The sequence below is a fragment of the Orycteropus afer genome, unplaced genomic scaffold, assembly GCF_000298275.1.
Source record: "Orycteropus afer afer isolate SDZICR_OR568_19922 unplaced genomic scaffold, OryAfe1.0 scaffold00045, whole genome shotgun sequence".
Taxonomy (NCBI): domain Eukaryota; kingdom Metazoa; phylum Chordata; class Mammalia; order Tubulidentata; family Orycteropodidae; genus Orycteropus; species Orycteropus afer.
The window spans coordinates 14,791,820-14,802,776 of record NW_006921632.1 but is presented as its reverse complement, the minus strand read 5'-3'; the positions used below and the strand labels follow the sequence as shown (position 1 = coordinate 14,802,776).

General features: G+C 38.3%; 1 protein-coding gene across 1 annotated transcript in view; it reads left to right on the top strand.

Moving 5' to 3' along the window:
• The window catches only part of PDZRN4 (PDZ domain containing ring finger 4), a 591,189-nt gene that overhangs the window by 479,941 nt on the left and 100,291 nt on the right, over positions 1 to 10,957 (top strand). The window contains exons 4-5 of the mRNA XM_042780539.1: positions 1,533 to 1,789; positions 8,418 to 8,520. Of these exons, the coding sequence (XP_042636473.1) occupies positions 1,533 to 1,789; positions 8,418 to 8,520 (360 nt within the window). The remainder of the gene's footprint in view (positions 1 to 1,532; positions 1,790 to 8,417; positions 8,521 to 10,957) is intronic.

Genomic DNA, 10,957 nt, shown 5'->3' with positions numbered 1-10,957 from the left:
AAGAGTGGCTGGTGTGTTTGAACCGCCTATCTTCTGGTTAGCAGTCTAATGCCTTAGGCACTGCACCATCAGAGTTCCTTAAAGACTGCATTAAAGATTCAGTAATTTGTGGAAATTAAAACAGGTGAGGGTTCAAACATGTGTATAAGTCAGAGGTATTATATAGAATAATGTATCCTAATCTCTCATGTGTGTATAGGTCAGCTGAGATCTTGTTAAAATGCCAATTCTGATTCAGTGGGGCCAAGGACTCTGCATTTCTCATAAGCTCCTAAGTCATGCTGTTGCTGCTGGTCCTCAGGTCACACTTTGAGAATCAAGGATTTAGCATAAAATGTGTATGAACGATATTATGGTCTTGGATTAATAGATGATGAATATGAATGAAATATGACAACATTCTAAAATTTTAGATTTAGACAAGACTTTGATTAAATATTGAAAATCTCACAAAGAGACTGATGTTTTTGTTGTTGTTAGGTGCCTTCGAGTCAGTTCCAACTCATGGTGACCCTTTTGTACAATAGAACAAAACACTGCCCAGACCTGTGCCAGCCTCACAATCCTTGTTATACTTGAGCCCATCATTGCAGCCACCATGTCAACCCATCTCATTGAGGGTCTTCCCCTTTTTTACTGACCCTCTACTTTACCAAGCATAATACCCGTCTTCAGGGAATAGTCCCTTCTGACAACATGACCAAAGTAGATGAAACAAAATCTGTCTATTCTCACTTCCAAGGATCATTCCAGCTGCTCTACTTCCAGGACAGATTTGTTAGTTCTTCTGGCAGTCCATGGTACTTTCAGTATTCTTTGCCAACATCACAACTCAAAAACTTCAACTCTTCTTTGGTCTTCGTTATTCATTGTCCAGCTTTCACATGCATATGAGGCGATTGAAAATACCATGGCTTGAGTTAGGTGTACCTTAGTCTTCAAAGAAATATCTTTGCTCTTCAGAATTTTAAAAATGTCTTTTGCAGCACATTTGCCCAGTGCAATAAGTCACCTGATGTCTTCACTGCTGCTTCCATTGGTGTTGATTGTGTAACCAAGTAATATGAAATCTTTGACAATTTCAGTCTTTTCTCCATTTATCATGATGCTGCTTATTGGTCCAGTTAGAGACTGATATGATAGGCCATTAAAAAATAAATAATATGAAAAAAGAAAATAGGACATACTTAACATTTCTAACTATCTGACAATTTTGGTGAGCACATTCTGGCGCTGATGTGTTATTGAAGTTTTTAAATCTTACTAATGCCTTCAGAATAATTCTGATGGTGTTTTCTAGTTAATAAGCTCCAGATACTTCATGAAGATACAAGAAGTAATTGTTTTTCTAATCTCCTTCACATCCTCGGTTTGGTGAAGAGTTCAGTAAACATCAGTGTCTGATTAAGTATTCCTTTACAGAATTCATATCAGAGCTAGTTTAAGCCTCCTTTTCCCACCTTTTATTGGTCTATCATGACAGCCCCTCTGTTTTTTCCTCTGAGGTGAGCAATGTCCTTTTATCTTTATAGGTCAATGGGAAGGATCTTTCAATGGCCACCCATGAGGAGGCAGTGGAAGCTTTTCGAAATGCCAAGGAGCCCATTGTGGTTCAGGTACTAAGGCGAACGCCACTCAGTAAACCTGTCTATGGAACAACCCCAGAAGTGCAGCTTATGAATGCCAGCACTCAGACCGACATCACCTTTGAACACATCATGGCCCTGGCCAAGCTCAGGCCTCCTACCCCTCCAGTGCCGGATGTCTGCCCGTTCCTGCTCTCAGACAGGTACTCTTTTGTCATTTTTCCCAAAGCTCTATTTGTTTTCATTAGTCATTTAAAGTAGATGTTGGAAAGAATCAGGCATACTAGCAAGTTGACAATTATGGAGACAGGCTCCCAGTCATGTTTGAAAAATGTCTGTGCTGTATCAACATCCAATTATTTCTCAGCTGTCACTGCTAACCATTCTCCCTGACCCACATGGTGGCTTTACCTCAGGAATCATTCTTGCCAAGGCACATTGAGAAATTCTGGCTCTGATTAGGTCATCTTCATATTTCCAGTCATCAAAAGCCTCATGCTACTCATAAGCACTGGTCAGGGAAATAGTTTTTCTCACCAGAGCTGCCAAAACCCTATTAAGACTCATGTGGAAGTGACATATTGGCACCATACTCTCCTCTGTGGGTTACCTCTCTGCCCCCTTGCTTTTCACTTCTTTAAAGGAGAAGCTAGGAATTCATTTAATTAAAGTACAATTCTCCAAAGAAAGCAATTACCAGATATATTGAGATGTAAACAAAAAGTCTTGGCTGTCAAAGAGTAAGTGTAGTGTTATGAAATAAAAAGCTGTTAAAGGAATATTTCTTCCTAACTTTTACAAAGTTTAAATAATTAGTAAATAAATAATTCTTGTCCAAACTTGGATAATTTTGCAAGTATATTTTGCTCCTGTACATTTTGTTCTGTTGTTGTTGTTGTTGTTGTTGTTATGTGCCGTCAAGTCAGCCCCGACTCATAGCGACCCCTCCTTGGGTTTCCGAGGCAGTATCACTACGGAAGTAGATTGCCCAACCTTCCTTCCGACATTTTTGTTCTAGGACCATTAAATCCAAAAATTTGTGCATTATTGAGAGTCTGGGTTATAAGAGCAGTAGTGACGTAGGCTACATTTTCATTTTTTACTCCAATATTCCCCACTTTGTAAAACACAGATTTGATCATGCCACTTCCCTGTCCTTTGCTGGATTTTATAAGACAATTTCCTTGGTTCACAGGTATATATTAGAATCAACTGGGAATTTTAAAAAGCCATACCAGTGGTAGAATTCCACTTCACGCAAATTAAATAAGAATCCTTAGGGTGGGGTCAGGCATCAGCCATTTCTGCACTCTCTCCAGGAGATTCTAATGTGCAACCAGTTTTAGGAGCCAGTTTCTAGATATCAAGTTCTAGAGGAGTAGACACTATAGCTGTCTAGTTCATTTCTCTATTCATTTGTCCTTTACTTATTAAATCATCCTTTGTGTCAGGCACTGGAACTGGCTGCTGAGCAGAAATAAAACTGTGAACACAAATAGACAAAGTAACTGCCTGGTTGAATTGTAATCTAGAAGGGGAGATGAACGATAAGCAAGCAAGCAAATATATAATATTCATTAGTACAGCCTGATACATAGTTGCCCTAAGAAATACTTTCAAATGAATGATAATGACTAATATTTATTAATCTAACATATTTTAGATAATATTCCAAGTGTTTTACATTTACTACTTCATTTAATCCTCACAACAGCCTTATGAGGAAGTGCATCATTTGATTATGATCTATCTACATGTCACAGATGAGGAAAGTGATGCTAAGTAACTTGGTCAAAATCATATACTAAAGAAGTGACTGAGCCAGGCTTCTGTGCCTGAGATCTGACCAGTGCCCACTCCCTGAACCCGGATAGTGGACCACTAGCTCTTCCAAAGTCCTGCAGACCTTATCTTAGAGAGAGCCTCTTCTGAAAAACTTTTTAGTGATGCAGTAGGTACCAACCTCATGTGCTCTCATGGCTTCTGGGTTTTCCTCTTACTTATTGCGTTATATCAAAATTTCCACTCTCACTCTCTTGCTTTACTCAGTTGAAAGGGCAAGAATTATATATTGGTTACCACTGTATTTCCAGCACTCAGCATCTGGTATCCTTGTTGTTGTTGTGTGCCATAGTCCATTTTGACCCTTAACAACCCCAAATGACAAAGTAGAACTGTTCCATAGGGTTTATTTATTTATTTTTTATTTTAAGACCTTGTTTTACATTCAACATTACATGTACATTTAGTTTCACTCCCCATTTACCATGTCCAACCCTAACACAGTCTCCTCCCCTCCCTACCCTACAACCCTCCCCCTGTGCCCTTTATATTTATGCACTCCTATTTATCCTGCATTTCCTCAATTTGAATGTTGGTCCTCTGGTGCCCCATGGTCTATTGCTCTAAGGGATGTATTACCATAGAGTATGTGGATGCATCATCCTGGGTTGAGTGGTCTGCATGTACATCTTGTGAACTATTGGGCTGAGACCCAGCCCCTGGGGGTGCATTTTATTCCAGGTGCAGAATGTATTCCAGTGCCATAGTATTAGGGGTCTCACCAGATTTCATCTGACCAGTAATTCTGGTCTTTATTGAGGTTTTGGATTTTGTTCCACATTTTGCCTCCCACCCTATCCAGGATCTCCAGATTTGATCCATTCCTGAGTGGTTGGCATTGGTAGCCAGGCACCATCTAATTCTTCTGGTCTTGAGGGCCATCATGTCCTATGGCTGATTACTTCCAAATGCCATTGTTGTTGGTGTTATTTATTTATTTATTTATTTTGCATTCTTCTTCACTTCCGACACTAGGAGACTATTAGCTGCATCTTAGATGGCCGCTTGAAAGCTTTTAAGACCCCAGTCGCTACTCACCAATGTAGGATATGGAGCAAGGCTTTTATGTATTTTGTTGTGACAACTGAGTCTGGTGTCCCCCATTACTATGGTCCTGAGATAGTAGATCTGTTGGATCTCTCTCCCATAGTGTCTGGTTGTCTGTGAGGGATTACCCTGTGTCTGTCTTCTATTCCTTCTGTAAGAGTGCAGGTATTTTGTATCACTGGTGTCTGTGCAAGTTTAGCTTCAGCTGAATCTATCCTTGGTCTAGAGTATAGTTCTATTCACTGACTGTCATCTGATCATCTTAGGTGTTTATGTGTTTATCTATAGCCTGGTGTTTGGTGTTAATGGCAATGCAGTATTGTGGACACATTGGTTGGTATTAGCATCTGTCATCTATCTCTTATGTGCACTATTCAGTGTCCTCTCATTTCCTAATGTTATTATGGTGGTCACAGATCCTTCCCGTATATCCCTCCTCCACCCATGTCAGTGTGTAGGCCCCAATTAGCCCAAAATTAATCCCACCCCTTTCTTCCCCATCCCAGTAACCTACTAGGTGAGTTCCCTTTCCCAAGCAAACCCTTCTCTGTCTCTTTGCAGTAATGGGCTCACATAGTACTTGTCTTTCTGCAATTGACTTATTTCACTCAGCATAATGTCCTCCAGGTTCATCCACGTTGTGAGATGATTCACATATCCCTCATTGTTCTTTAATGTAGCATAGTATTCTATTGTATGCATATACCATAATTTGGTTATCCAGTGATCCGTTGATAGGCATTTAGGTTGTTTCCATCTCTTTGCTATAGTCAATTGTGCTACAATGAACATAGATGTACATATGTGCTATCTCTCACCTCTTTAGGATATATTCCTAGTAATGGAATTGCTGGGTCAAATGGTACTTCAATTTCAGTTTTTTAAGAAAACATCATACCGTTTGCCACAATGGTTATACCATCTTACAATCCCACCAGCAGTGCATAAGAGTTCTAATCTCTCCGCAACCTCACCAGCATTTGTTATTTTCTGACCTGTTGAACTTTGCTATTATTGCTGGGGTGATATGATATCTTGTTGTTTTGATTTGTATCTCTCTAATGATTAGTGATTGTGAGCAATTTCTTATGTGTTTATTGGCTGCCTGTATATCTTCTTTGGTAAAGTGTCTGTTCAAGTCTTTTGCCCATTTGTAAATTGGGTTATTTATCTTTTTGATGTTGAGGTGTTGCATTTTTCGATAGATTTTGCAGATAAGTCCTTTATCAGATATGTCATAGGCAAATATTTTCTCCAAATCTGTAGGTTCTCTTTCTACCCCTTTGACGAAGTCTTTCGATGTGCATAAGAATTTAATTTTTAAAAGGTCCCAGTCATCCAGCTTCTCTTCTGTCTCCTGTACATTCTGGGTTATGCTTGATAGTCTATCTATGCCAGAAATTAGGGCTCCCAGATTTGCCCATATTTTATCTTTGATGGATTTTATAGTTTGGGGTTTTACATTTAAGTCTTTGATCCAGCTTGAGTTTGTTTTTGTGTATTGGGTGAGGTATGGGTCTTGTTTCATTTCTCTGCAGGTGGATATACAGTTTTGCCAGCACCCAAAGGGTTTTTCTAGGCTTTAATTTTACATGAATAGATTGCCAGGTCTTTGTCCCACAGAGCCTCTGGGTGGGTTTGAACCATCAACTTTTCAGTTAGCATTTGAGCTCTAATGGCTTAACAGTGGTTAAGCATTTGGCTACATCAAACAGGAAAGAAAAGATTAGCAACTTTGGGTGAAAGAAAAGCTGCTACCAGGAGTAATTTTGGTCAGGAACTTCTTTACTCTGAATATGTGCTTTTGGGATAATAAAACCCTAAAACCAAAGAAACATGTCTGTTACTGACTTTTTTCTTTGACAGCACTCAATAAATATTTGTTGGATAAATAAAGTTTTCCTCATGGCAGAACTCCTTTCTAACTAACTGAAAGATACACATCTAGATATACCCAAAGAGTTTGCTTCAATGCTTGACAAGTTTGAATGGGCTTTGCAGTCAGTCTACCTGTAAGCAAGGAGGGGTCATGAGTCAGACCTACAACCAGAATGCTCCCTGCACTGCCTTTGCTGTCCTTTTCTCCTCTGGCTAACCCTGTGTGGAGCCAATAGTATGAGAGGAGGCTGGTAGAACATCTGTACTGACTGTGTGAGGGTGTTGGGATCAGTCTCCTTTGCTTTTCATAGTCAGAAGGGAACTGATCTATACTACAAAACCCAATTTTTCAATAATATTCATTCTGGCAGGACTCACACAGGTCTTGAGGCTTCAACCAACTAACTTAACTGCACTCAGATTTTTTAACTATCTTTTAGAAATAGAGATGCCTTATGTCCTATAGGAGCTCTGGTGGCAAAATGACTAAGGCATTGCCTGCTAACCAGTCAAACCCACCAGTCACTCCTGGGAAAGAAAACTGGGCAATCTACTTCTGTAGTGATACTGCCTCAGAAACCCGAGGAGGGGTCGCTATGAGTCAGATCTGACTCTATGGCAGTGAGTGAGTTTTATGCCCTTTGTGGTTAATGCTTGACTTCTAACCGAAAGACTGACTGCTCATCAGGTTTGCTGGTCTGATAGAGCCTGGTGAAACTCCTGATAACATGGCCCCTAGCTCCCCTTCAGGTCTGGAATTGAATCCATTCCTGTGGCTTCTAGCCAAACAAAAGACAGGTATCTGAACTGAACATGTACATTAGATAGAGTCACTCCTTGTAGAGATCAATCAAGGGAGAGTAGAAGGGCTGTGTATGCACAGGGAAACAGCTTGGGGGACAGGAATGCATGGGAGGGAAGGACACAGAGAAGAGGTAACTATGGGGAGGAAGTAGAAAGAGAGCTTTTGCATTGTGGGAAATTGCAGTCAGTGTCATAAGACAAAGTGTATGTGAACTGCTGTATGGAAACTGAATTTTCTCTGTAAATTTTAGCCCAAATCATGATAAAAATTTAAAAAGAAAAAAAAAAAAAAACAACTAGTCAAATCCACACAGAGGATACTTGAAAGACATGCCTGGTGATCTGCTTCTGAAAGTTGACAGCCTTGAAATCCCTATGGAGTACTTCTACTCAGCACACTTGGGGTCGCCATGAGTCAGAATCAACTCATTGACAACTAACAACAACAAAAAGCCTTCTTAGCGTATAATATCTAGTATCTATCTTGGGACATATAATAACTTGAAGAACCATTCTATAAATTTATTTAAAACATTTCCCAAAAGTTAAGGGATACATAAAATCCTTGTCAGATGTCTTGGGTCACCCTCCTATCCTTCACTCAAGCAGCTTTCTTTTTCACTGGGAATTTTCTAAAGGGAATATACGAGTTTCCAGTGAGTTATCACCATAATGCATTTTAATGTCTTTTATCAAAAAGGAAGAAATACTCATTATGAAGGAGAATGGGGAAGGAGATTTTCTTGGGGGAGGCGGGTTTTGAGAAATGGGGCCAATGTGCATCCATTTTAAAGTCAAAAAGTATGTGCTATTGAAAAACAGCTTTCAAAAAGCAGTTTGGGGCTATGTGTTATGAAATTGGTTGTGCTTTGTTACAAAAGACCCCCCTTTGGGTAGACTGCACTGTGAAATGCCATGTGCCCATGTATGGAGCTACTCACATTTGGTGGTTAGAAGCAGGTCAGAGAGTATCAGTAAAGCACCCAGCCTGTTGAAGGTCTCACATCAGTCTCTTCACAGAATGTAACTCTGACCACAGGCCTTTACTCTTAGTATTCTCATAGAAATAGCAAATTGATGGGCTTCATGTAGGGGTAGAAAAAAAAGCAATTGCTCTTTCTGAGTTAGTTCCTTTAAAGGTTAGATCCCTATAGGTCTTATTCCAAAGCAGAGAAAATTAAAGTCAAATTCTGAAATCAGTTTTAATGTTGAAAACAACGCTTTTGATCCATTCCTATCATATTGCTCCATTCCCTATAGCTGCCATTCTCTTCATCCGATGGAGCATGAATTGTATGAGGACAATGAGTATCTTTCCAGCTTGCCTGCTGATGCAGACAGAACGGAGGACTTTGAATATGAGGTAAGATCATTTTCACACCACTTCACATTTCTTCATGAAGTTATGGTTGAGGAGTTTTGCCTAACAGAGAAAAATTAATTTATTACTACAAGAATAGTTTGTCTATTAGATACCTAGGGTAAAATCTTTTAAATAGCATTTATTTTAGCTATCTGGCTTTATTATTTTAAGTATATTAGAGGAATATGTTTATAATGTAAGCTTGAAAATAATTTCTCACATTTTGTTATGTTTTATGAATAATATTATGACAGCTTCATTTGTTTTTCTTTTTTCTCTAATACAACAGCATATGCAAATAGAATTTGGAAAAAGAATCATATTTAAAAACAAGATGGCGTTAACTATTTTCATTCATCCGATAGTACTTTGATTGGGATAAATTTTTGTGATGGTAATTTTATTCCCCTTCACAAATTCAGTACTCTATTTATTTGTGACTCAGATGTGTACTATGAAGAAGAATGGTTTCACTGACTTTTTAGAAATAGAGATGGCCTCATGCCCTTTGATGTTAAACTATGTTTAGCCTTCATAAGGTACAATGTTAGAGTATCTCTACTGTGATATATAACAATTCAAAAAGCCCATCTATTAATTATTTAAAAGCTTTCACAAAAGTTAAAGGATTTATCCTACTACTTCCTTTGCTTCTGCAGTCTATAAATCTTTGAAAGGTTTCAGACTACTCTGACATTTGGAAATAAAATAGGTTGAGGAAAGACAGAAGCTTTGGTAAACAGGCAGAGAACCCACGGTTATCTGCCCTTTTATTGCTTTAGATGATGTCATACAAGTTCAGCAAAGTGTTCTTTTCCATTTTACAACTAGGAAATCCTAAAATCTCTTTCCTTAGGAAGATCTGAAAGCAAATGAGACGGATTCAGTGAAGCTCACCTAAAGCAAACAGATGTTTATTTGAACTCTTCCCCCGACAAAAATCATTGCTGGAGATTACAAAAATCATTATTTCCTCTCAGTCAGAATTTAGAAGGATTTGCAATGACCCCTAGTATCTGAGGCAATGTTTTTTTTTGGCTGTTGTTGTCTTTCTTAATTTTTCATCCCCACCTCTCCCTTAGGTTGATTAAAATGTATTATTTTATAAAATCCACTCTAGGATTTGTATGCACTGAAATACCTATTAAGTTTTGTCTATTCTTACAAAATTAAAATGTGTTTTTCTATCAGTTAATATTTTGTTTACACCAAACTCATTGCCATCGAGTCAATTCCGACTCATAATGACACCTCCTTGGGTTTCTGAGGCAGTATCTCTACCAAGTAGATTGCCCAGTCTTCCTCCCGAGCAGTGGCTGGTAAGGTATTTTGTTTAGTGACTGGAATTAGCTACATCACTTCAGCTTTTCATTCAATTTATATCTTTTCTTTTTTTAATGCATTTTACTGAAATATAATTTATATACAGTGAAATACACAAAACTAAAGTGACATGGGTCAATGCATTTTTTTTTCAGTCTTCCTTTCCCTCCCTTCCCACCCCTGACAACCAACAAAGAAAGTTTCCCTCCATATATAAACCTTTTCTTGACGCTCCACAACAATGAACTAATACTATAATCCTATATTTGTCCTTTGTGATTGACTTATTTCACTCAGAATAATGTCCTCTAAGTTCATCCATATTACACTGTGTTTTGCAGACTCTGTATTATTCTTTAGTGTTGCATAGCATTCTATTGTGTGTATGTACCATAGTTTGGTCAGCCACTCTTCGACTATAAATCTTAGAGATAAGTCCCTTGCCAGATACATAATTATCAGCAAATATGAATTCGTTGCTGTCAATTTTGATATATGGTTTTTCGTGGTGTCGATTTCTTTGTTCCATATCATTTTCTATGCTGAGCTCCTTTTGTTTATGAATCATGTCATCACTTCCTTCATTGCTATTGTTTTAGTATTTGCTGAATATTTATGCTGGTCCTCTTTTTTTGGTGTGAAGGTTTATCATTTTTCTTTTAGGTTACCCTGTGATTTATAGCTTTATTTCCAAGTTTAGAACAGTCTGTTCTATCTTGTAGTTGTCTTGACTTCCCTACCATCTAGAAGTTGTGTAACAACACAGTTTTTTCCCTCTTTTTGGTTTGCAGTTATCCTCATTGGTCGCTTGATGTCTCTAGTTCCCTGTTCACAATCTTGTAGGCTTATTTACTTTGGATACTTCGATAGCTGGGTTGGTTTCTAGGTTATATCATCATGTATGTTAATTGGCAGTTATTTGTTATTGTTGTTTCTCTGGACTCCCTTTAGCATCTCTCGTAAGGTTGGTCTGGTTTTAACAAATTCCCTTAATTTCATTTTTTTTTTTTAATTGTAATTTGGGTGAAGATTTACAGAGCAAATTCACTTTCCATACAGCAGTTCACATACACTTTGTCTCATGACATTGACCACAGTTTACCACAATGCAACA